Source organism: Linderina pennispora (genome assembly GCF_002104995.1).
Source record: "Linderina pennispora strain ATCC 12442 chromosome Unknown DL89scaffold_4, whole genome shotgun sequence".
Classification (NCBI taxonomy): domain Eukaryota; kingdom Fungi; phylum Kickxellomycota; class Kickxellomycetes; order Kickxellales; family Kickxellaceae; genus Linderina; species Linderina pennispora.
The window spans coordinates 1,199,257-1,222,193 of NW_024468252.1; the positions used below are offsets into that span (position 1 = coordinate 1,199,257).

Here is a 22,937-nt window from a genome sequence, read left to right on the forward strand (position 1 = left end):
AGCCGCGACAGCCGGAAGGACAAGAAGCACAAGGATGGTACAAAGCATGGGAGCTCCAAGCGTCGCCGCAAGGGCGGGCTGTTCCGGCCTAGCATTTACGAGGAGGAGCCAGCGAGAAAGCGCTCGAAGGGCAGCGATAACAGCCGCGAGGATATGATTTCGGAAATGTTCTCAAGGTAGCCTTTTCATTTGACCATGCATATCATCATAGCGTGAAACGTGTTTGTTCGACGGTCTGCGGGAGGATGCTGTTGCATACTCCGATGCAGCCGTCCCTGGCGTCAGCATGGCAGCCGACTCTGTGGATAGTAAATCAAATGTCCAACGAGAGCCCTGCTCCAGGCTCCTCAGAGTTGAAGAGTTGTAGTCTTTGGCGCGCCGCATAGGTGGCTGCGTCAAAGGTATGATGTATCTATGGCAGCTCGCTTGCTGGCTGCCAATTCGGAATCGTTTGGGCTCGCTAGTCGTCGGCTCAGCTCCGTAGCAAGCCAAACAAACACAAGGATAGCCTATATTTCATATTGCAGCAGCACTATTAGGGATATAGCACCAATACTGGCAGCGAGGACAGAAATCTGGAAGTCCAGGCAGAACATGGTTGTCAATGAGCGAAGTTGATGCAGACTCTTCATCCCTAGTGAGGTTTGTTGTTTCAAGGGCTCTTGGGAAAGACATAATAAAATCGCCATATACAGCTGCTAAAGGAAAAACAGCATGATGAAACAAGCACTCCGGTTCTATGTAATAAGCAGTGCGCTGCTGCTAGTTCACCAGAATAGCGTGAAATGTTCCTTGATCGGTGATCCCAGTTCCGGGGACCAGCGCCATCCCCACAATGGAAGGTGGCTGCGCTAATAAGCATGGCATTCATAGTCATCAGCGAAAAAAGCGCGTACGTCATCACTCCACTTTTGTTCTTCAAGCCACCCTCTTTTCACCAACTATACAATGACAGACACCAGCACTCTGCTAGTCGACAAGCATGTGCAGTACATCCAGAGCCTAGACAAAAAGCAAGACAGCCTCGAGTACTGGATGAGCGAGCACCTGCGCGTCAGCGGCATCTACTGGGGACTGGTAGCGCTGGAGCTAATGGGCCGCGCCCCAGCCTTCGACAAGGACGCAGTGGTCGCGTACGTCCTGACGTGCCAGAACGCCGACGGGGGCTTCGGCGGCCACACCAGCCACGACTCGCACCTTCTGTACACAATGAGCGCAGTGCAAATCCTGGCCATGTACGATGCGCTGGACCAGATCTCCGCCGACAAGGTGGTGCAACTACGTTGTTGGGCTGCAGGACAAAGAGACCGGGGAGGTGAGCGGCGACAGGATGGGGCGAGAAGGACACCCGGTTCGCGTTCATCTCGCTGGCAATCCTCAGCTTCTTCCAATGCCGTGGACAGGATAAAGGTGGGGCCGATTGTCGAGTACGTGAGCAGGTCGATGAACTACGACGGCGGGTTTGGCAGTGGGCCCGGCGGCGAGTCGCATGCGGCCCAGGTGTTCACGTCGCTGGCGTGCCTGGCCATTGCTGGCCGGCTGGATGTGGTTGATAGGGAGAGGACTGTCAAAGTGGCTGGCCGAGCGCCAGCTGAAGTGTGGCGGGCTGAACGGCCGCCCGCAGAAGCTCGAGGACGTCTGCTACTCGTGGTGGGCCGATGTCGTCGCTCAAGATCCTGGGCAGGGTGGACTGGATCGACAAGGACAGGCTTGCCTGAGTTTATTCTGTCGGCGCAGGACCCCGATAACGGCGGGATTGCCGACCGCCCGGGCGACGTCGCCGACGTCTACCACACGTGCTTTGGCATTGCCGGTCTGTCGCTGATTGGGTTCCAGGGATATGGACTCGAGGATGTGGACCCTGTGTACTGCATGCCAGTCAAGGTCATTGAGCGCATGGGGCTACGATTACATGGAGGGGCCGCCTGCCCGTCGAGTGGAAGCAATGATGCTGGTTCACGATCGAGTGATTCTGCAAGAGTTATTAATAAAAAGTTTAGAACGGAAAAAGCAAGGGCAAGAGGAAGGAAGAAAAGAACATAGGAAATAGGCGGCTGGAACCCCCCGCCAGAGGCAGCGGGCAGCTTATTAGCGAGTCCACTTCTCGGCCTTGCCCGCCCACGGCGAGACATAGTCAAAGTCGGAGAACTCCTTCTGGTCGTCGCCCTTGATGATGGTGTTGGACGGCGACAGGCCGGGCTTCTCGCTGGTGAACTCGGGGTCAAAGTTGGAGGTATCGTAGCGGTTGCGGATATCAGGTACATACAGCGGCGCAATGCGCTTGTTCAGCACGTCGTCCCAGTTGACGCCCTTGAAGAACGAGTGCTTCTTGATCTCCTCGGCGTCGGTCGGGCCCGAGCCCAGGCGCTTCGACGGCTCCTTCTCCAGCAGCGCCTGGCAGATGAACACCGAGTCGCGCGACATCTTGACCGGATACAGGATCTCGTCTTCGAGAATCGAGTCAAAGATCTCCTCCTCGTCCTCGCCGTGGAACGGCGACGTGCCCAGAATCATCTCGTAGATCAGCACCCCAAACGCCCACCAGTCGACCGCGCGGCCGTAGCGCTGCTCCAGCACAATCTCGGGCGCCATGAACTCGGGGGTGCCGCAGAAGGTCATTGTGGTCTGCCCGTAGCCCATGTTCTCCTTGCACAAGTCCCGTAGTCGGCAATCTTGATGTGGCCCTCGTGGTCCAGCATGATGTTGTCGAGCTTCAGGTCGCGGTAGATGATGTTTGCCTGGTGGAAGTACGCCAGCGCAAGCAGGATCTCGCACGCAAAGAACTTGGCCCGGCGCTCGCCGAAGCTGCCCAGCTTCTGCACGTGCATCATCAGGTCTCCTCCCGAGATGTACTCCATGGTGAAGAAGATCTGGTTCGGCGTCTGGAAGCACGAGTGCAGCCCGATCAGGAACGGGTGCCGCTCCTTGTTGGCAATCAGCAGCACACGCTTCTCGGAGCGGGTGCTCTCAAACTCGTCGTTCTCGACAATAAACTCCTTCTTGAGCACCTTGATTGCATACAGCTTGCCGGTGGCCTTCTCCTCGGACAGCATGACCTTACCAAAGTTGCCCTTGCCAAGCACCTTCAGCAGCGAGAAGTCGCTGATGCCCACCGGGCGCTGCACCGCCTGCTGCTCGGCCTGCTGCGCCTGCTTGGGCGCCGGCTGCTTCTGCATGGCCATGCGGATCTGCTGCTTCTCGTCGCTGGAGATGTCAGCGCGCTGGACTGGGGGCTGGGCTTGAGGACGAGCCTGGAGCGCCGGCGGGACCGCGCCTTGCATATCATACATGTTCTGGCGGCCCTGGGGCTGCTGCGGCTGCTGCGAAATCGGCTGCTGGTACTGGGGAATGCGCTGCTGTTGCTGCTGCATCTGCTGCATCTGCTGCTGCTTCATCCGCTGCTGCATGTCTAGCTGCTGCTGCTGCCTGTTGCTGAGGCTGCGGGATCGGCTGCTGGTAGCGCTGGCTGCCATGCTGATCCAGCTGCTGCTGGTACTGTGACATACGCTGCTGGTGCTGTTGCTGCTGCAGCATCTGCTGCTGCTGCTGCTGCTGCTGCTGAGGAGACCCAGGGTTGCTAGCCTGGGTGCTGGTGATGATACTGCTGCGAAATATTCATCTGCTGCATCTGCTGCTGGTAGTAGCTCGGCGCCTGAGCAGCCGGACCACTGGGCTGCTTGGGCGGCACTGGTGGCGGCTGCTGGTTGCCAAAGTACGACGGCTTCGTCGGCGACTTGATCGGGATGAACTCGCTGGATCCAGCCCGCTGATGGCTCGGCTGCGCAATATTGAGCTGCGCCGGGCGAGGACCCTGGCTGCCCGGCTGCTGGTGCTGGTGCTGGTGCTGGTGCTGCTGCGGGAGAGCAGGCACTGGCGGCACATTGGCCGACGGGCCCTGCATCTGCGCCAGCCTGCCCGTCAGCGCATCCACCGACTCGGCATCATGGGCCTTCTTTGCAATGGTGTCGCGCTTGGCAACCAGCTTGGGCTTGGCCACAGCCTTGCCCTTCATCCGCTTGACCTCCTGCACCATCTCGCTGGCCCGCATCATGTCGAGACCACAGAAATGCGGCACACAGGCCATGCACCCCGAGTGACACGTCTGGCTACACTCGCCGCACTTGAGCGCACGGCGGCCAATGGTCAGCATCATACCGCAGTGACAGCACCAGTTGGCGCCAATGTTGGTCGTCTGCTCCCAGCGATGCGGGATCCGGTGCTTGATGATTTCAGTGGGATCCTCCTCGCCAGGCACAGGCCCCGACAGACAGTGCGTGACCACACGCGGCACACACTTTTCGTGGACAAACAGCTGGCAGTCGTCGCACTGCTGCCCAACGTCGTTGACAATGTGCTCGCTGCACACTGCGCACTTCATGATCGTGTATGTATGCAGCGGGTAGAAGTGGTGCCCGCACATCTCCGTGCAGGGGCCACGGCGCTTGCGCACGGCTGCCTTGCGCCCAAGCCTCGACTGCTGGCGGCGCTTGGGGGTCTCCTTGATAAAGTTGACCCACAGCTCAATCTGGCCCTGCGACTCGACATCCCAGTTGCTCAGGACTCCCGGCCCGGCGTGGCTGCCAGGCATGCCAGGCGAGGCGCCAGGGAACTGCTGCTGGTGCGGCATTTGGGGGTAGCCGCCGCCCTGCTGCATCTGCCCGTATGGAGCCCCGCCGGGACTGGCGCCAGGCGCACTGCCCGCGCCACGGGCCACCTGGTCGGCAGTCGCCCAGCCCTCGGACGACTCGGCAATGATCTCGCGCTTGCGGATATCCTCGTAGATATCAGACAGACGGATCCACAGCAGACCAACCAGATAGTCCTGGTCGCCACGCTCAAAGATGGACAGCTCGACCTCGGATGCCTTCTTGACGTCGACTTCAAAGTAGTGGTTGAACACACCTTCGCGCACAATAGGCGTCATGCCGCGGTTCTTGCCATCGACCTTGACTACAATGAACTGCTGCGCAATGCGGGTATCGCCTGTGCGGATTGGCGCGCGCTTCACGTACATAGCGCGGTTAATGCGAAGCTGCAGCTTGCCCGTAATCGGACGCCGGATCGCAGGCTGGTGGATGAGACCACCTTGATCGTCCTCGTTCAGGGTGTCGTTGTCGTCATCGATGTAGTCAACGTACAGCGACTGGTACATCTTGAGAGAGTACTCGAGCAGCCGGATGCGGTCCTCGGCTTCGCGCAGCATCTTCTCCGTGTCGACAATCTGGGCAATCTTGCCCTTGCTGCCGCGCCGGTAATCATCGCTGTACAGAGCCCGGATCCGGTTTGCGTTGTCGCGAATCTTGCGCTCGACCTCGAGCTTGTAGGCAATCTCGTGCACCTTGAGCGAGATCTTTTGGATAGACAGCGTCGATGTCTTGCGCAGGTCCAGCCGCGTCTGAATCATCGACTGCGGCCGCCCGCTTGACGAGCTGCGGGCCACCGACCCGCCCGGTGAAAGGTCGCCGTCTGCCGATCCGCCGCCTACAATGCTCGCAGACAAAACGTCAGTTACAATGATACCTCATGCATATTGAGCCGCTTCGTGCAGAGCAGGCGATTGCTGCTCTCTCCGAAACGAGAGGGGGGGGAGGAAAGAGCATGCCTGAGCTCGCCCCTTTCACACTGCTCGCATTTTTCCAAAGAGTGACGAGGCCACATGTCACTGTGACAATAGTCCATGTTCACATGGGACCGGGCCATGAGCATGCGGAACTTGTCCCCTCTGCTCGCTGGCTCTTCAGCTGTCAAAAAGCGCAAAAGCTCCCCCACAGGGCCCAGTCTGAATACGTTACCTGCGGCGTGGAGGTTGCTGCGGTTCTGCTTCTTCTGAATGAGACGGTCGAGCTCGGCCTGAAGGAAGCTGACACGCCGCTCGGCATCCATTATCATGGTCTCGGCGTTCGCCCGCACTGCCGGATTCGCCAGCTGCGACATGAGCTGCTTGGTCTTGGTCAGCATGTTCTTCTCCTTCTGCAGCTTCTCCTGTGTCTGGCTGATAGCGGTGTCCAGGTCCTACAGCAAACGCGAATTGCGCCAGAGAGAGATGGCCTCATGAATTCACACCCTGTCAAGCTGGCACTCCTCTGCAAGTATGGAAGGCCATTCTGTCTGCCCACAGGCGCGGGGAGGGAGAACAGCATCCTTCTGCGCACCCAGGCTGTCGGGGGCCAGCAGATTGCAGCCAGTCTGCGTAATAACTTCGCAGCAAAGAGGTGTCTGGTTTTGAAAAAGTCGGCGCGCGAAACTTACCCCAGCGTGGCCTGACATACTGGACGCCTGCATGGTCGTAGTGGCTATTCCCTTTGGGTGGAGTAACAAGTATTGAAGGAAAGTGGAAACAAAGAGGAAACAAGCTTGAACTAAAAAAAACGGGAAATTTAAAAGCGAGCTGGAAAGAGGATGTTGTTTTGAGAAAATCGATGCTTGCTGCACGTCAGAAAGCGCAATAAAATTCTCAAAGTGATGGTATCATCCTGCAGTCTTTTTTTCCAGATTCGTTACACACACCCTCGCCTTTTTCGCGCCTGCTGCCAGAGCCAATAGCTGGGCGCCTGTCCAGACCTTTGCCTTCGCAAATGCCACTCTTGAGCACGGTGCTTGCCTGGCGAATCCTCAAACGGTGTTCTAGAAAGACATGTTAAAGCACAGAAAATAAGACGGTCTATGTATAAAATTCGCTTTTTAAAAGTACTACAAACTAGTCATCCTTATGCATATACCAGTCGATTGCTGCCGAGAAGGCCGCAAAGCCCGCGCATCCAGCCGCCATGCCCTTCGGACCCGTCCTGGCTGCCAGCGTGCCGCCCGTCACGCATCCAGCCGCAATGCTGTTGTAGATGTCGTTGCGCGCCCGGTAGCTCTCGATCATGCACTCGGACCCCGAGTAGATGGCGGCCATTACTGCAAAGTTCTTGGCTGACGAGTAGCTCTTGGCACCCATGTCCTTGAACACCTGTTTGATCTGCTGTTTTGTTGTTGCCGATGTGTCTACTGGCGACGAGAACTCGATTCCAGACAGAACCAGCCCGAACACCGCTCCGATACCGAAACCGGCGATACCGCTGAACCCGGCTTTGAATGCACACGAATCGGTTACCTTGGCCGCCGCCGCCCGCTCGTCCATTGACGGTGTCCGTGTGAAGGGGTTGTCCATTGTGCGAATTAGGGTGTATGAAGGGAACGGTACAGAGGAGCTGTCTTGAAAAGCAATGAGCCAAGCGCGCCGAAAAACTAAAAGCGGATCGCTGCGAGATATGCTCACAGTAACAAAAAAAAAAGCATATTGGCAAGGATCCGAGTGTGCCTTTTTACTAACCCACCGATCGGGTGATGGATTACGAGATCGATGATCATGATCATCGCTTTTTATCGTGTGCCAGATCGCAATCGATTTATCCACATGAAGCCAGCGACGATCCTGCTATTGTCGCTCGTTCCGAGCATCGCATATGACAGCATCCTTGATCCACGCGCGCTCCGGCTGGGAAGATGCGCACCTGCCTTTGCAGAACCGCTCGCCACTGCCGTTGGGGATAAAGAGGGACAGAAAGGCGGTTCGGAGGCAAGCTCATGTCCGGGAATCGAGGATCGAGCGAGCTGGGCTGCTGCCCAAGATAAAAACCATTACCCTGCTGCTCTCTGCGCGCAGACCAACCACTACACACAGACCAAATGGACATAGCTCACCTGACAGTGGGTGGTACATGTACTGTCGCCCTATCTCTTTCGGCACAAAGATACACTGTGTTGAGTGCGAATGGTGCCAAAAGCATCCATTGACTCCACCAAGCAGTCATGGAATAGGCTGGCGCATGTGAAAAACACAAGGGGAGCGAAACAGCTCATGCTAAACCGTCCGGAGTTCATTAGGCCAACCCCAGTCCAAGGGTAGCTTCCCTTGACACCGCCCCGCCGCCCCCTCCCCAACTCTCCACCGACCGGCGCACAGATCGCCCGAGATTGCTTCTGCTCGCAAGAGGATGTGGCCGGATGATGGCTTTGGGCGGACTCTGATTCGATAATAAGCCCAGCACACACGAGCAGAAACGGCGGATTGCTTGTTCATTCTGGCTGCTTTCAGATGTCCGCCAGAGCAGCACCCAGCAGTCTTTGCCTGGGGAAAAAATTGCGGTCAGAGTCAGATGAGGGCCAGCAGAAGTGAATCCATCCGCACGTGGATGCACACGCCGCCGCAACCTCTACCGCCTATAAGACGCTAGTGTACGCGGGGTAGATAACCGCTTAAAGGGCAGCAGTAGCACATACCGCACCTCCCCTTCCTTCGCCTTCCTAGCAATACTTTTTTTACCACTACCTGTACCTTATCTACTTTTTTACACACCCAGCGGCACATCATCAAATCACAATGTGGCGCCAGCACACCGCAAGGCAAGTAGCAAAGTTCGGAGCCGCCACTGCAGCGACGGCCGGCGTGGCGTACGCGGGCTACGCGTACTACCAGCGCAAGACTGGCCGCACACCCACGGTCGCCAGCCTGTATCCGCAATCCCTGATCAACTACGCCGACCCCCTGCAGACGCCGACCCCGCCGGGTAAGCGGCCACACGCCTTCTGGACGCCGCCCAAGCGCCAGGACATGATCAACGACCTCAAGGGCCTGCAGCGGGACGGCACCGACACCAAGACAGCGAGCGAAAAGGAATTTGATCTGCTTGTGATCGGCGGCGGAGCCACGGGTGCGGGCTGCACCCTGGATGCAGCCACACGTGGGCTGAAGGTGGCCATGGTCGAGCGTGACGATTTCGCAGCCGGCACATCGAGCAAATCCACCAAGCTGGTGCATGGCGGCGTGCGTTACCTGCAGAAGGCCATTATGGGGCTCGACTATGAGCAGTGGAAGATGGTGCGCGAGGCCCTGCACGAGCGCAAGACGTTCCTGAACATTGCGCCGTATCTGAGCCACGAGCTGCCGATTCTGCTGCCGGTCTACACATGGTGGCAGCTGCCGTACTTCTGGATCGGCTGCAAGATGTACGATCTCCTGGCGGGCAAGCAGGGCATCTCGACCAGCTACATCATGGGCCGCGGCAAGACCCTCGAGAGCTTCCCGATGCTTCGCTCCGAGGGCCTAGTTGGCTCGCTGGTGTACTTTGACGGCCAGCACAACGATGCCCGCATGAACGCCGCACTGGCTGTCACTGCCGCCGCCCACGGCGCCGTGGTTGCCAACCATGTCGAGGTCACATCGCTGATCAAGGGCCCCAACGAGGAGGGGAAGGAGGTCGTCAAGGGCGCCATGCTGCGCGACAATGAGACCGGAGAGGAGTGGTCCGTGCGGGCCAAGGGCGTGATCAATGCCACCGGTCCCTTCTCTGACGCCATTCTGAAGATGGACGAGCCGCAGATGGCCGACATTGTCGCGCCCAGCTCCGGTGTGCACCTGGTGCTGCCGTCGTACTTTAGCCCCAAGAACATGGGCATGCTGGATCCGGCGACCACCGACGGTCGCGTCGTGTTCTTTTTGCCCTGGGAGGGCGGCGTCGTTGCCGGTACTACCGACACGCTGTGCAATGTCGAGGCCGACCCGAAGCCCTCGGAGAAGGAGATCGAGTGGATCCTTTCCGAGATCCGCCGCTTCCTGTCGCCCGACGTCAAGATCCGCCGCGGCGATGTCCTGTCGGCATGGTCGGGAATCCGCCCGCTGGTGCGTGACCCCAAGGCCCAGAACACCAAGGACCTGGTGCGCAACCACATGATCCACACCTCCGACTCTGGCCTGATCACGATTGCCGGTGGCAAGTGGACCACATACCGCGAGATGGCCAAGGAGACCATCGACCAGGCCATCGACGCGTTCAAGCTCCAGCCGCTGCGCGACTGCCAGACCGAGTCAGTCCGTCTGATCGGCTCGCACGCCTGGTCCGACACCATGTTTCATCAAGCTGGTGCAGAACTTTGGCGTCGACCTGGAAGTCGCCAAGCATCTGTCTCACAACTACGGTGACCGCGCCTGGGCCGTCTGTGCCATGGCCGACCGCACCAGCGAGCAGTACCCGTCTGTCGGCAACCGCCTGCATCCCGCTCTACCCGTTCATTGACGCCGAAGGTCCGCTACGCCGTACAGTACGAGTACGCCCTGTCTGCCGTCGACGTGATTGCGCGCCGCCTGCGCCTTGCGTTCCTCGATGCCCAGGCCGCCCGCGACTCTCTGCCCAAGGTCATTGACATCATGGCTGGCGAGCTGCACTGGGACGACAAGCGCAAGAAGGCTGAGCACCGCAAGGCACTCGAGTACCTGACCACCATGGGTCTGCCTGACTCGATCCTGGACGAGCCTGCCAACGTCGCCAGCGACAAGAAGGGTTATCTGAACATTAAGACCACTGGCGATTTGAACTTCCTTGATGCCGCTTCGTACTATCGTCGCGGCGTGTTCTCGGCCGAGGAGATTGGTGCCTTCCTGTCTGCCTTTGCTGAGTTTGATGTCCATGGCGACGGTCATATTGAGGTCAAGGATATCAAGCCGCTGTTTGACTCAATCAAGGTACCGCTTCCCCAGGGCGACATTGACGAGTACCTGAGGGCTGCCAACGTCGATTACTCGAGCCCGGCAAACACCATCGAGTTTGAGCAGATCTTTGACGTGCTGGGTCAGATCAAGGAGGCCATCAACTCCAAGGGCCGTGCTCCCACTGGCGAGCTCAAGCTCAACCAGATCCCGACCCACCGCAGCGGCGGTGGTGTCTAACCATATTGAGATTATTCTTTTTTCGTTCATTAGCTTCGTTTCATTTTCGTCAATTTATACAGCTACTTGGTTAGACTATTGATGGGATGCGTGCCTACTGGCGACGTGATATCAACTGACAACAAAAATAGCTCCAGCACTGAGTCAATGGAGACATCGAGGCGGAGACATGGTCACACCAACCACAGCTTGCTGCCCTGGTTTCCTTGTCGCACAAGATCTATGCTCACTGCGAAACCTTCAGGAAGGCCAACGCGCGGTGCTCGTAGTGTCTCATTATCAAAATTGACATGCCTGCACAGCTTTGGTGTCCCATGCCATAGCATAAACTGGTCCTTCTGTTTTCCAGGGCTGCATGTCGGTCTGTCATGACAATATATGCAGTTATTGAGGCCTCAACTCTGTTGGTACATTTAAACACTGACTTTCTCACGGCTGGAAAAAACGAAACATGGGGCGTCGGCCAGGTTCACCTGTCATATCCGTATCGGCCTTGGCCTCGCGTGATAAATCCTTGACCCAGCGCAAAAATCCACGGAACCCCTTAATGTTTCGGTACACCTCGGGGCTCGATGGCAGCGGCCGGTTTCCAAACGCGCGCAGAGTGGCAGGCGAACGCCTGGGTCTGGCCACTGGCACCACCGGCGCTATCGGCGCCACAGACGCCAGTGTCGCCGTGTCCCAGCCACTATCATCGTGTGCTGTTGATATTCTCTCAAGGTTCATCGTATGCGAATGAAGGAAAGCCTGCATGGTCAGCTTCAGGAAAAGAGGTAAGCAAAATAAGGAATTTTGGTAATAAGGTGAAGAACAGAGGAAAAAGCGTGTGGCGTCCCTATCCTGTATCCCGACAACACTCTGTGCTTTTCTGCTTTTGGCCAGAGTGATCATCAGTGGCGATCACTAGTAATGCTGCTGATGTCGTGGATATTCATTTCCAAGGCTGCTGGAGGCACTCAGTTGTTTCAAAGAGTTTATTGTCTTTCGTTGGTATCCAACCAAAGTGGCATAAAGGTGGCCATTTCAGATAGTCTCGTTGCCAGAGATTCATCCCTTTTCCTCTCTTTTTTAATAATGGTTGATAGCCACTTCAATTTTTTGTCAGCCGATGGCTCCCGTGTCGATGGTAGGCTGGGAGACTGAGCAGGTACGGAGATGCGTTGCGTGAGTACAGGCAGCTTTGGTTTTTGGGTTAGCCTAGCGCTCCTGCGAAGCGACCCTGGCTGAATACGCCCACAGCTGTTGTTGCTGCGCATCATTTTACAAAAGAGAACAAATGAAGAATTGCAAAAAATGAAATAGAGTAGGCTGAGTGGGAAATGACTGGCTGCTCATTGAAACCTGTGCAGCTCATCGCCTAACCTTGTTCCATATTAACAAGCAGCCTAAACCAGGGGAACCATATCTGGCTCTTGAGCCAATGCAAGAAATGCGGTAACATGCCGCAGCCCTCCATGGCCTGGCTGTGTGTGTGGGGTCTTTCGCGATCTATCAATGCTAGCATATGCACAGGTATGCTCTTCTACCCTAAATCTTATAGGCCATTTGTATTGCATCCTGCTTTGGAAAGTACATTTGTGAACACATGTGGTACGTCTCGTGGTGTCCATGTATTATCGATGATGTCATATCTGCATGGCGTTGGTGTCCCATGCCGCAGCATAAATTGGCCCTTCTTTTTTCCAGGGCTACATGTCGGTCTGTCATGATAAGGTATATACAGATATTGAGGTTCTCAACTCTGTTGATACATATAAACACCAACTTCTTCACTGGTGGAAAAAACCAAACACTGTACGTCGGCTAGGGTTACCTGACATATCCGTATCGGCCTTGGCCTCGCGTGACAAATCCTTGAGCCACCGTAAGAACTCGCGGAACCCTTTTATGTTCCGGTACACCTCGGGGCTCGATGGCAGCGGCCGGTTTCCAAACGCGCGCAGAGTGGCAGGCGAACGCCTGGGTCTGGCCACCGGCACCAGTGTCGCTGCATCCCAGTCATCATCGTCGTGCGCTGTTGATATTCTGTCAAGCTCCATCATATGCAAGTGAGGGAAAATGTACAGGGTAGGTTTCAGGAAAGAGATAAACAGAGTAAGGAGTTTTGGAAACAAGGTGAAGAGTAGGGAGGAAAAAAAAGGGAGGTGGTTGAGCCACAAGCCTGCACATGCGCTTGCTTATCTACTCTCTGTTCGTCGCCCATGCGGCTGCATGTTGGTCGGAACACCAGCCCACTTCTTTTTCTAGCATTCTTGCTGCTCATATAAAGAATGCCATGCTCTCTTCCGTGCTCGGCACAAGGTCAGACGACAGAAACAACTCCAACAACCGACAAGAGCAGGGGCGGGCGCGGGTTGGATTGGCATCATGCACCTCGATGCGTCTTTTACGTCGCCGTTCCGACTGTGGATGCACTTCGCACCAGTGGTGCAGCATGAAAACCTGATTACATGCTGGCCTTGCCAATTTCCCACCACTTATCCGCCACACTCAGACTCTGGTTGTGCCGGGCCAATAAGACAATGTGTATGTCGGATGCCACACCACCGGCGGAGCCTCGATCAGTGGTAGTGGCAAGTGCGGTGACGATGCTGAGAAGTGGGACTGACATCAACTATTAATGGTGTCAGACTACTATGAGCCACTGAGGACGCTGCTCACGGATCATTCCCAGCATGGCTCCATATATGTACCCTGAATGGGATCCATCTGCGCAATAATGCGCTGAGGCAAAAAGTACGTCATTGATTATGTATTCCACGAAGATGCTATGTATTGCATGGTGGGGAATGAAAGTAGTGCTATCTGATGCATCCAGCGTTCAATCCACAGGAGCACTGTTGCCAGGCGCAGCTGGAGGTACGGCTGGTATTGTGCCACTACCGAGGGCTGCTATTGGGAGGAGGATCGAGATCTGAGCTCGGCATTCGGCAAAGAGAGCGTCTGACGCAGATTTTCATGCTATCCGCAGTGCATTAATACTCTTCCTTGGCAAGCCCCTGAAGGCCTTGGCAAGTCGAAGGGATGGGCACAGCGAGGGAATTCCGCAAAAGTATCAACCGCGCACATCGTTTTTGCGCCATCGCCACTGGCCATGACGTTTTTGCTAAACCCGTGAGTTGTAAGATAAGCCCAGGTGGCTGCATAAAAAGCGCGCGCCGGCCTTGTTCTATCGAGCAGGTTCCACAGCAAACTCGACACATTATCCTCTTCTCACCCCCTCATCCCGGTTTTAAGCGCCTATTGTTACTACTTCATACACACAAATTCCTAGCAAATGACTTCACTAAGCGGCGCGCAGGTTCTGGCAAAGGCGTTGAAGCAGCAGGGCGTCGAGGTGGTGTTTGGCATTGTCGGAATTCCGGTTGTCGAAGTGGCCGATGCCATCCAGGCCGAAGGCATAAGGTTCATCGCCTTCCGCAACGAGCAGTCATGCAGCTACGCAGCCTCCGCCTGGGGCTTCCTGAACCAGAAGCCGGGCGTCTGCCTAGTCGTGTCGGGCCCGGGTGTTGTGCATGCGCTGGCTGGCGTTGTCAACTCGCAGGTCAACACGTGGCCGCTGGTGTTGATCGGCGGATCCTGCGAGACGATGCTTGAGGGCGCCGGTGCCTTCCAGGAGTGCCTGCAGGTGGAGATGTGCCGGCCATACACAAAGTACTCGGCCCGCCCGCCCACGATCGCTCAGATCCCGTCGACTGTCGAGCGCGCTTTCCGGTATGCGGTCACGGGACGGCCGGCAGCTACGTATGTTGATCTGCCTGCTGATTTCATCCAAGGCACAGCTGAGGAGGCTGCTGTGGTGCGTGTGCGCCAGGTTACGCCGACGTTTGCACAGGCTGATCCAGCGGATGTGCAGAGGGCAGCGGAGATTCTGGCTGAGGCCAAGAGCCCGCTGATCGTGGTTGGCAAGGGCGCGGCATATGCGCGTGCTGAGGCTGAGATCCGGGCTCTGGTCGACAAATACCAGGCGCCATTCCTGCCGACTCCCATGGGCAAGGGAGTGGTCCCAGATGCGCACCCGAGGAATGTGTCTAGCGCGCGCTCCCTGGCCCTGAAGGGAGCCGATGTTGTGATTTTGCTGGGCGCACGGCTGAACTGGATCCTGCATTTCGGACGGCGGTTCAACGAAAACACCAAAATCATCCAAGTAGACATTAGCCCCGAGGAGATGGGTGTCAACGTGCCAGTTGAGGTCGGACTCCAGGGCCATCTGCCGCTAGTAGTCAAGCAACTTACTGATGCGCTGCAGGGGCCGTTTGTGGCTGATCCCGAATCTAGCGAGTTTGTTCGTTCGCTGACAGAGACCACGCGGCGCAACGGCGAAAAGCAGGAGGCCAAGTACCATAGCGATGCGTCGCCAATGACGTACCACCGGGCATTCTACGAGATCAAGCAGAAGCTGCCCAGCGACGTGGTCCTGGTGAGCGAGGGCGCCAACACAATGGATATTGCCCGCACCGTGTATGATTTCCAGGAGCCGCGGCGCCGCCTGGACTGCGCGACCTTTGCCAACATGGGCGTGGGCATGGGCTTCGCCATTGCCGCACAATTGCACTACCCGGAGCAGCGCGTGGTGGCCATTGTCGGCGACTCGGCGTTTGGCTTCAGCGCCATGGAGCTGGAGACCGCCGTGCGCTCGCGGCTGCCGCTGGTTGTCATTGTGATCAACAATAATGGCATCTATTTTGGCCTCGACCAGGACGAATACGACGAGCTCGAGAAGAAGGGCTTGCTGCCGTGCACGGCGCTGACGCCCGATGTGCGCTATGAGATGATTGCCGAGGCTGTTGGCGCCAGGGGCGTGCTGGTCAAAACGCCTGAGGACCTGGGCAAGGCTGTCGAGCAGGCGCTAGAGTCGGATGGCCTGACGCTGATTAACTGCCTGATCAACCCGGGCGGCTACCAGAAGCTGCAGTTTGCGTGGATGGGCAAATAAAGTTTTTTTTTTTCTCTAAACTATCTTTATCTTTACTTCTTCACATCTTTACCTATATATAAGATTTTATAGTCTAAAAAGTGTCCAGTCGTCCTCTGGAACCATTTTATTAGTTAAAAGATAAAACTCTTTTAACCTTCAGCACGAGTTTGGGTGACTTGCTCCGTAAACTCCTTTTTGATCTTGTGCGGCATCTGACCTCATCGGTGAAATCAGGGTGACAAGTTGTTATTGTAGTGGTCACAGGTCTTCACTAGATATCTCCATTGATTCAGCGCAAGAGCTGCTCTCATTGTCGGTCGGCCTGATAACTTCCATAGCATCATCATGGTGGTCATCACCGGCTGCGCAACGCTCTTAGGATATTTATTTATGAGCACCTATTGAATAAGGCCATATAGCTCTTCTAGCGGCCATGCAATATTTGTACACCTGCACAGAAGCTCCGCCAGGTAGTTGCCTCTAGGCACCCTGATCTCAGTGTGCTCACCTCACCGATGCTTGCAATCTACAATAAGCTGGTACCAGTCCTTAATGCCTATGATGCCAAGGCAAATCCACTTAAGCATCTGCGTGCATACATTCGCCTATGCCAACTTATCGACGTGCCAACCCATGCTGACTAGCAGCCGAGCTTGCATTGCAAGCAGAGTAATTCTAGTATTCAACAACCTAGTTCTGACAGACAGCCACAATGGCCACACTAAGAAAGTGCCAGCTATCCCCACTAATGGCTGGAATCGCCATACAACCGTTGACCTTCGTCTTGCTGTTGACATATCGCCATAGATACACTTAGTGGGCTTTCACCGCGGCTGCACTCCCAACATGGGACTATGGCTTGCCTTGACGGGTTCGTAGAGAACAGTTCTTCCTCTCTTCCTTTCCACTATTAGACTAGATAAAATTGTAATAGCGTTTGTCCTCATGTGCGGTTTTCTCTGTGGGTTTGTGGATACGCCGCGGAATACGACTACACCTCTGCCAGAATTCAATGCAATCTTGCTAGAGTTGGGCATTGTTTGGAAACCCCTTTTTAGCAGATGTGGGGATCCCACGCAGTGTGGTAGTGTCAATGGTGGCATACCTTGCTTCTTCTCGCTATTGATACACCTGTGATATGTGGAATCCTCAAGTCCGTACAGCGGAGCTAACCGAATCTTGTTTAGCTTCAGTAAGATCGCATCATGGTGTGATACAGATACATCTCTGTCCCATGGCATATCTGTAAACAACAGAACAAACTATACATGAGGGTGAGGTATTCCAAATTCAATTACCAAACGAATGATAAAGCAGAAATATCGTCGATGTTCCCGCTGGCACTATACTCTTAACACCTGTACCACCACCGCCGCTCTACCCACTGCTACTGTTCAACAGATCCAGCACTCATATTGACCACGGCTCTCATTCCTCAACGCTCTTGTCTAATCAGCCACGAAATAAAAATAATCGAAGCTGCCACTGCCCTCAGCATCGGTAGTCAATGCACATAGGTGGTATTACACGTGACCTGATTTTCGTCAATGCTCTCTAATTTGCACCTGACCAGCATTAAATTTTCCATTCCTTCATTTCTGTCAAACTCTCCCCGTTTAAACCCCGGACATGTGAAAATGTCTCTTCAATCCGTCACCGAAGAAACTCCCCGACGCTTTATTCACTTTCCTCTCCTTCCCAGCTTTTCTCCACCAACAGTCGATTCCGTCAGTATTTTATTGTAATTTTATTTTACACTTGAGCTACTCTATCCTTCATTACTCTACTCTGTACTAATGGCGAACAGCATGAAGCAGCAGTCCCTGCCAGGTCATTCTGAGACCAGGGCAGTAGTTGCGCTGGCAGGGTCGCTACTGCTTCCTATTCCGTTCCTCACCACGCTCAATCGGTGTAAGTTTTCGTGGCTACGCTTTGACCATTGGAGGGCGCAGAGTGACTATGTTCTATGCCGCTAACATCACACCCATTGTTTTTATCCGCTTTTTTGTAGATTCGCTGCAGTATCCTCTGGATCGACTGCACTACGTATTGTTTCAATGCCTGTTTTTCTCGGTGCTGCCGTTCATTATTCGGACTGTTGGCGAGCAGCCGGATTTCACGCAAAAGTTTCAGGTCGCAAACAAGCCAAAGAAGGCAGAGGAAAAGGCTACCACTGACGCAGCAATAGTCACCATGCCAAAGACCCGTGCTGGTGGAAAGTCGCACCCATATATTGCAAAGTGCGCCGAGCTCGAAAAGACGTTCATGGACATGGCCAGACAAGGCGAGTCCGGCGGCGACAGCCCGTGGGAGACGCTTGCGTCACAGGGCGCGCCGTACCACATCACGGTGCAGGGCCACCGGGACCGGCCCTTCTGCTTCCGCATCACCTTCTTCTCACCCACGCTGCCCGGCACTGCCTTCGACCTGCTCTCGGACGTCCTGCGGCGTCCCGACTGGGATGAGATGACTGAGGCAACGCGGGTTGTCGAGAAGCTGAATGGGGCCGACAGTATCCACTATCTGAAGATGAAGGGCGTGTGGCCGACGGCCGCGCGCGACTCGCTGCTGGTGGCTCATCTGGCGTCAATTCCGGTGGGTGCTGGCGAGAAGCCCGAGTTTGGCTACCTGAATGCCACACAAAGTATTGTGGATGACCGTGTCCCAGAGCGCACGGCCGACGGGATTGTGCGCATGGAGGCAGCGATTGCCGGCCAGCTGGTGACGCTGGCATCCAAGCAGGACCGGGATAGGTTTGGACTACAAGGAGAGCACTGGAGCAAGGTTGTACAGCTGGCCGACGGCGATCTGAAGGGCTGGATTCCAAAGAGCGTGATCAAGTTCATTGCCACCCAGGCCATGCCCCGATCGCTGGCCAAGGTCAACAAACAGCTCGCTATCCTGCCACCGGTGCTCGACTCGCAGCTAATCCGCAGCATCACTGAACCAGCCAAGGCCAGCAACAGCGACAGTGCCATGCAGATCAGCAGCAAGGGCAATGCGCCGCCGGCTGTTGCTGTGTCGCAGCGGAATGCGGGCAGCACTGTGGTCAAGAGCCGCAGAAGCGTGGTGGCATGGATCAAGCTGATCCTGCGGTATGCTGGGCCGGCGATTATTGCGTCGATCACGTCGCTGGTTTTCAACATCCTGTGGAGCCGCCGCCGGAGGTAAATGTTCTTACATAGCATTTGTGACAGCATGGTAATAGACGCCATATCTCGTTATGACAATCCGCCCGGACGGCCTATCTAGCTGACAAAGGCACGGGCTGCTTCTAGATCCTACCGCATTTTTCCAGAGGTCTCCACCAGTCTCGAGACAACTGTAGACTCATGCGCGGCTTGTGATTGGTGGACCATACTTGATTTGTCAAAAGTCCGCCAGTGTTCTTCGCGAGCCTCGAATTTGTCAGTCTCACGTCACCTGCGGCAGGGCGACGAGTCGGGCATATAAGCCCTTGGGCCTGGACGAGAGCCCAGATCTCCTAGCATCCCAAATTTGCTTTATTATTTCCAACAACCGCAACAAACCCTAGTGGCATACATAGCCAGCCTTTTACTTTTTTCGTTACATTTTCACACAACATGCAGTTCTTCTTGGATGATTCCGGCACTCCCATCCGCCTTGTGCCCGCCGGTGCCCAGCGCCCGGCCCGGCGATTTGACGCTCCCCCGTCGCCGCCGATCCCGCCCTCGCGCGCCGTCCCCGGCTACCCGTACATCCGGCTGAGCAACGACGACGACCTGAGCGACAACTACCCCTTCGACGCCTTCCAGGACCTGCGCTCAGCCTTTGCCTCACCCTCCCTGCGCTCCATGCAGACCCGCATGGACTACGTGCAGCAGCAGCGAGCGCGCGCTCATCTGCAGCGGCAACTGCTTGAACGCCAGATGCACGACCAGGAGATGCGCGAACGCGAATTGCGCGAGTACCAGTATAGGTTGGAGCTGGAGAGGAGGAAGCGTGCAAGAATTGCCGCGCAGCAGGCAAGGCAGGCGTATTTGGAGAGGCTGCAAGAGGAGGAAAAGCAGAGGCAGCTGGAGCAGCAGAAAAAGGCGGAACTGGCGGAGCGCAAAAGGCGCCAGACCAGCACGTCTGATGGCGAAGGGGCTTTCTACCCGCCGTTCCACTTCTTCGACCATATTCTGGACAGCCAGCTAAAGTCGCGTGATGACCTTGAGCGCAGGCGTGCGCAGAAATCGGCTCTAGCCGATCTCCTGAACGCATATTTCGGTATCGAGTCTAAGGAGGAGCCAATGGCCGCCAAGCCGCCTTCGCAGAGCCCTGATCCGCAGAAGCACGAATCGGTCGAGGGTGTCCGCCCAGAGCCTACCACGGCTGATGCATCTCCCAACGACGCCAAGGGTGAAGAGGCTGAGCAGCCGTTCCCGCTCCTCAAGCCCGGCGAGACAAACCCTTCCGTGCTCGACAGCGTGCTGCGCGTTGTCCATGACCGGCTGGGCGAGATCGCTGCAGATGAGGCAAAATCAACCGACGATGATATCAAGGTTGATGCCGTTGACGAGTTCAAAGCAGCAAAGCCCGACGACGGTGTAGTGCAGGTCGAGGAGCCCGTCGATTACAAGACGCTGGCATCAACCCTGCGCAACCGCGTCAACAACCTCGAGGACGACGACATCTTCGTGCCCATCAGCCCGCTGCTCGGATTCAGCGACGATGTATCGGACGTTGGCGGGCCAGTAGCAGAAGAGGAGCCGCAAAAGCCAGCTGAAAAGAGAGCTAAGGAGGCCCCCCATGTTGTCGAGCCCAAGAAGCGGCAGAGCCCAGAGCCCATGCAGGTCGACGGGGATGAACCCTCTGACAGCGAGTTCTCGCGCATGCTAGATAACTGCAAGCGCCAGTTGTGCGACATGCAGGAGGCTACAGCCAAACCTGACTGCGAGGCCGCACGCCGCCGTCGCCGTCGCCGTCACCGTCGGCACCACCACAAAACACGCCAATCGAAGGATATTGCCGAGCCCGTCGAGTCCGAGGAGGACAAGCAGCGGCGTGCTGTGCGCACAATTGAGGACTACATACTGGGTGAGCGCAGCAAGAGACAGGCACAGGAGGTGGTCGCGTCTCTGCGCGCACTTCGCGACATTGAGAAGGAGGTTGACAAGGCGCGCATCGACTACAACCGCCGCCTGCATAACACGCAGCTGTCGTTTGTGGCCGACAAGGATGGCAGCCTGAAATTGGCGCACAACAAGACCAATTTTGTCTTCCACGAGTATCAGGAAGTGCTGGAGCGCCAGCTGCTGAAGCTTGATGAGGTGCCGAGCTTTGGTGATGAGACTGTAAGGCATAAGCGCAAGGCCATTGTGCGCAAGATCCAGGCTATTCTGGATGCCCTGGACCAGTTTGCTCTGGACCAGGAGTCGGAGCTCAGCGAGGCTGGCGCCATGGCTGATATGTCGAGCAACAGCGATTTCTAAAACATTCACATTAGTTCTCCTTAATTTTGAAACTAGACTTACAGTGCTCGCGATGCCAGCTCGGCTAGTCAGTAAGGTTTAGACAGTCGATAATGTGACAGGAGAACCTTACTGACTGGCTGAGCTTGCAACGCGAGTGCCACACGCTTAGTATTGTCAAACAAGTATTGATCGGTACTCAATATGCTACACATTGGGGATATTGAAAATTTGGAGATTTTGGTATATTGAGGATGAAAGGAAAACAGTACAGGAGACTGGTCTAAATTGAAAGAGGCTTTGCTGTTTAGTAGTGAGGAGCGTTAGCCTGGTAGGCAGGGGCAGGGGCAGGGTGCTGCTCGTAGCTGGGCTTCTCCTCATGGTGCTCTTCAGGCTTCTCCTCGTGGTGCTCCTCAGGCTTGTTCCCAGGAGCCGGAGCCGGAGCCGGGGCAGGGTGCTGCTCGTAGTTGGGTTTCTCCTCATGGTGCTCTTCCGGCTTCTCCTCGTGATGCTCCTCATGATGTTCCTCGGGCTTCTCCTCGTGGTGCTCCTCATGGTGCTCCTCATGGTGCTCCTCAGGCTTCTCCTCGTGGTGCTCCTCGGGCTTGTTTCCAGGAGCCGGACCTGGCGCAGGGTGCTGCTCGTAGTTGGGCTTCTCCTCATGGTGCTCTTCCGGCTTCTCCTCGTGGTGCTCCTCATGATGCTCCTCGGGCTTCTCCTCGGGCTTGTTCTCATGGTGCTCCTCGGGCTTGTTTCCAGGAGCCGGACCTGGCGCAGGATGCTGCTCGTAGCTGGGCTTCTCCTCGTGATGCTCTTCCGGCTTCTCCTCATGGTGCTCCTCGGGCTTGTTCTCATGGTGCTCCTCCGGCTTGTTTCCAGGGCGGGTGCAGGAGCGGGAGCGGGAGCGGGAGCCGGAGCAGGCTTAGCCTCATATGCGGGGGCAGGGGCAGGGGGAGCGCACTTGGCATTCCCCTCATGCTCAGGCTTGTTCTCAGGAGCGGGAGCGGGAGCAGGAGCAGGGTGCTGCTCGTAGTTGGGCTTCTCCTCGTGGTGCTCCTCAGGCTTGTTTCCCAGGCGCAGGGGCAGGGGCAGGGGCAGGAGCCGGATGAACCTCATAGGCAGGCTTCTCCTCATGATGCTCCTCAGGCTTGTGCTCAGGAGCTGGAGCTGGAGCCGGAGCTGGAGCGGGGGCGGGGGCGGGGGCAGGAGCCGGGGCCGGGGCGGGATGCTGCTCATAGTTGGGCTTCTCCTCGTGATGCTCCTCAGGCTTGTTTCCAGGGGCGGGGGCAGGAGCGGGGGCCGGAGCCGGATGAGCCTCATAGGCAGGCTTCTCCTCATGGTGCTCCTCAGGCTTGTTCTCGGGAACCGGAGCTGGAGCGGGGGCAGGAGCGGGGGCAGGAGCAGGAGCCGGGGCTGGGGCGGGATGCTGCTCGTAGTTGGGCTTCTCCTCGTGATGCTCCTCAGGCTTGTTCTCCGGGATGTGCTCAGGCGCAGGCGCAGGCGCAGGCACTGGCTTCGCTTCATATCCCTGCGGGTGCTCCGCATACGGCTTGTTCTCCGGCTGCTCATGGTAGGGCGCCGGCACCGCCTGGTAGGGCGCCGGCACTGCCTGATAGGCAGCTGGCACTGGCGCAACGCTCTGGATAGGCGCGACAGCATGGAAGATAGGCGCCGGGCGGGCCTCGTAATAGGCACCCTCAACCGAGGCAAGGGCGACAAGAGCAATAAGTGCTGCGGTAGTCTTCATCGTAAATAATTTGCTATCGTCAACGATTGAAAGAAGGGGAAATGCTTGCGTCGGGGGATGTGAAGGAGATGTTGTCGTTAAAAGACTATGTGGGATGTTGATGCCAGGCAGTTCGAGCTCGTTATATAGCTGGTGTTGAAGGTGTGC

The 22,937-nt window shown here is 56.4% G+C and overlaps 10 protein-coding genes across 10 annotated transcripts; 5 read left to right on the forward strand and 5 right to left on the reverse strand.

Moving 5' to 3' along the window:
* Positions 1-171: 171 nt before the first annotated feature.
* Positions 172-611, reverse strand: DL89DRAFT_266596 (uncharacterized protein; the record flags this gene model as incomplete). The annotated part of the gene is made up of 3 exons (XM_040887130.1): positions 551-611; positions 327-509; positions 172-299 (listed from the first exon to the last, which is right to left on the reverse strand). The coding sequence occupies exons 1-3, from the start codon at positions 594-596 to the stop codon at positions 172-174; spliced, it is 357 nt and encodes a 118-aa protein (XP_040745115.1). The 5' UTR covers positions 597-611.
* A 298-nt stretch (positions 612-909) lies between these two features.
* On the forward strand, positions 910-2,132 carry DL89DRAFT_129452 (terpenoid cyclases/Protein prenyltransferase). The gene has a single exon (XM_040883307.1). The coding sequence runs from the start codon at positions 949-951 to the stop codon at positions 2,041-2,043; it is 1,095 nt and encodes a 364-aa protein (XP_040745116.1). The 5' UTR covers positions 910-948; the 3' UTR covers positions 2,044-2,132.
* On the reverse strand, positions 1,968-6,399 carry DL89DRAFT_266598 (uncharacterized protein). The gene is made up of 6 exons (XM_040887131.1): positions 6,250-6,399; positions 5,793-6,012; positions 3,689-5,481; positions 3,497-3,582; positions 2,823-3,426; positions 1,968-2,646 (listed from the first exon to the last, which is right to left on the reverse strand). The coding sequence occupies exons 1-6, from the start codon at positions 6,265-6,267 to the stop codon at positions 2,089-2,091; spliced, it is 3,279 nt and encodes a 1,092-aa protein (XP_040745117.1). The 5' UTR covers positions 6,268-6,399; the 3' UTR covers positions 1,968-2,088.
* Positions 6,400-6,697: 298 nt separating this feature from the next.
* Positions 6,698-7,123, reverse strand: DL89DRAFT_222209 (mitochondrial import inner membrane translocase, subunit Tim17/22; the record flags this gene model as incomplete). The annotated part of the gene is made up of 1 exon (XM_040884578.1): positions 6,698-7,123. One exon carries the CDS (start codon positions 7,121-7,123, stop codon positions 6,698-6,700), a length of 426 nt encoding a protein of 141 aa, XP_040745118.1.
* A 1,242-nt stretch (positions 7,124-8,365) lies between these two features.
* Positions 8,366-10,708, forward strand: DL89DRAFT_292055 (DAO-domain-containing protein; the record flags this gene model as incomplete). Its single annotated transcript, XM_040890253.1, has 3 exons — positions 8,366-9,853; positions 9,903-10,019; positions 10,067-10,708. 3 exons carry the CDS (start codon positions 8,366-8,368, stop codon positions 10,706-10,708), a joined length of 2,247 nt encoding a protein of 748 aa, XP_040745119.1.
* A 65-nt stretch (positions 10,709-10,773) lies between these two features.
* DL89DRAFT_266601 (uncharacterized protein) lies at positions 10,774-11,466 on the reverse strand. Its single transcript, XM_040887132.1, has one exon. It carries the CDS (start codon positions 11,432-11,434, stop codon positions 11,138-11,140), a length of 297 nt encoding a protein of 98 aa, XP_040745120.1. The 5' UTR covers positions 11,435-11,466; the 3' UTR covers positions 10,774-11,137.
* Positions 11,467-13,833: 2,367 nt separating this feature from the next.
* On the forward strand, positions 13,834-15,726 carry DL89DRAFT_266605 (2-hydroxyphytanoyl-CoA lyase). Its single transcript, XM_040887133.1, has one exon. It carries the CDS (start codon positions 13,986-13,988, stop codon positions 15,642-15,644), a length of 1,659 nt encoding a protein of 552 aa, XP_040745121.1. The 5' UTR covers positions 13,834-13,985; the 3' UTR covers positions 15,645-15,726.
* A 1,602-nt stretch (positions 15,727-17,328) lies between these two features.
* DL89DRAFT_266606 (uncharacterized protein) lies at positions 17,329-18,838 on the forward strand. Its single transcript, XM_040887134.1, has 2 exons — positions 17,329-17,537; positions 17,638-18,838. Exons 1-2 carry the CDS (start codon positions 17,435-17,437, stop codon positions 18,795-18,797), a joined length of 1,263 nt encoding a protein of 420 aa, XP_040745122.1. The 5' UTR covers positions 17,329-17,434; the 3' UTR covers positions 18,798-18,838.
* A 372-nt stretch (positions 18,839-19,210) lies between these two features.
* DL89DRAFT_292059 (uncharacterized protein) lies at positions 19,211-21,064 on the forward strand (the record flags this gene model as incomplete). Its single annotated transcript, XM_040890254.1, has 1 exon — positions 19,211-21,064. The coding sequence occupies one exon, from the start codon at positions 19,211-19,213 to the stop codon at positions 21,062-21,064; it is 1,854 nt and encodes a 617-aa protein (XP_040745123.1).
* Positions 21,065-21,292: 228 nt separating this feature from the next.
* On the reverse strand, positions 21,293-22,836 carry DL89DRAFT_266607 (uncharacterized protein). Its single transcript, XM_040887135.1, has 2 exons — positions 22,155-22,836; positions 21,293-21,911 (listed from the first exon to the last, which is right to left on the reverse strand). Exons 1-2 carry the CDS (start codon positions 22,788-22,790, stop codon positions 21,351-21,353), a joined length of 1,197 nt encoding a protein of 398 aa, XP_040745124.1. The 5' UTR covers positions 22,791-22,836; the 3' UTR covers positions 21,293-21,350.
* Between the last annotated feature and the right edge of the window lie 101 nt (positions 22,837-22,937).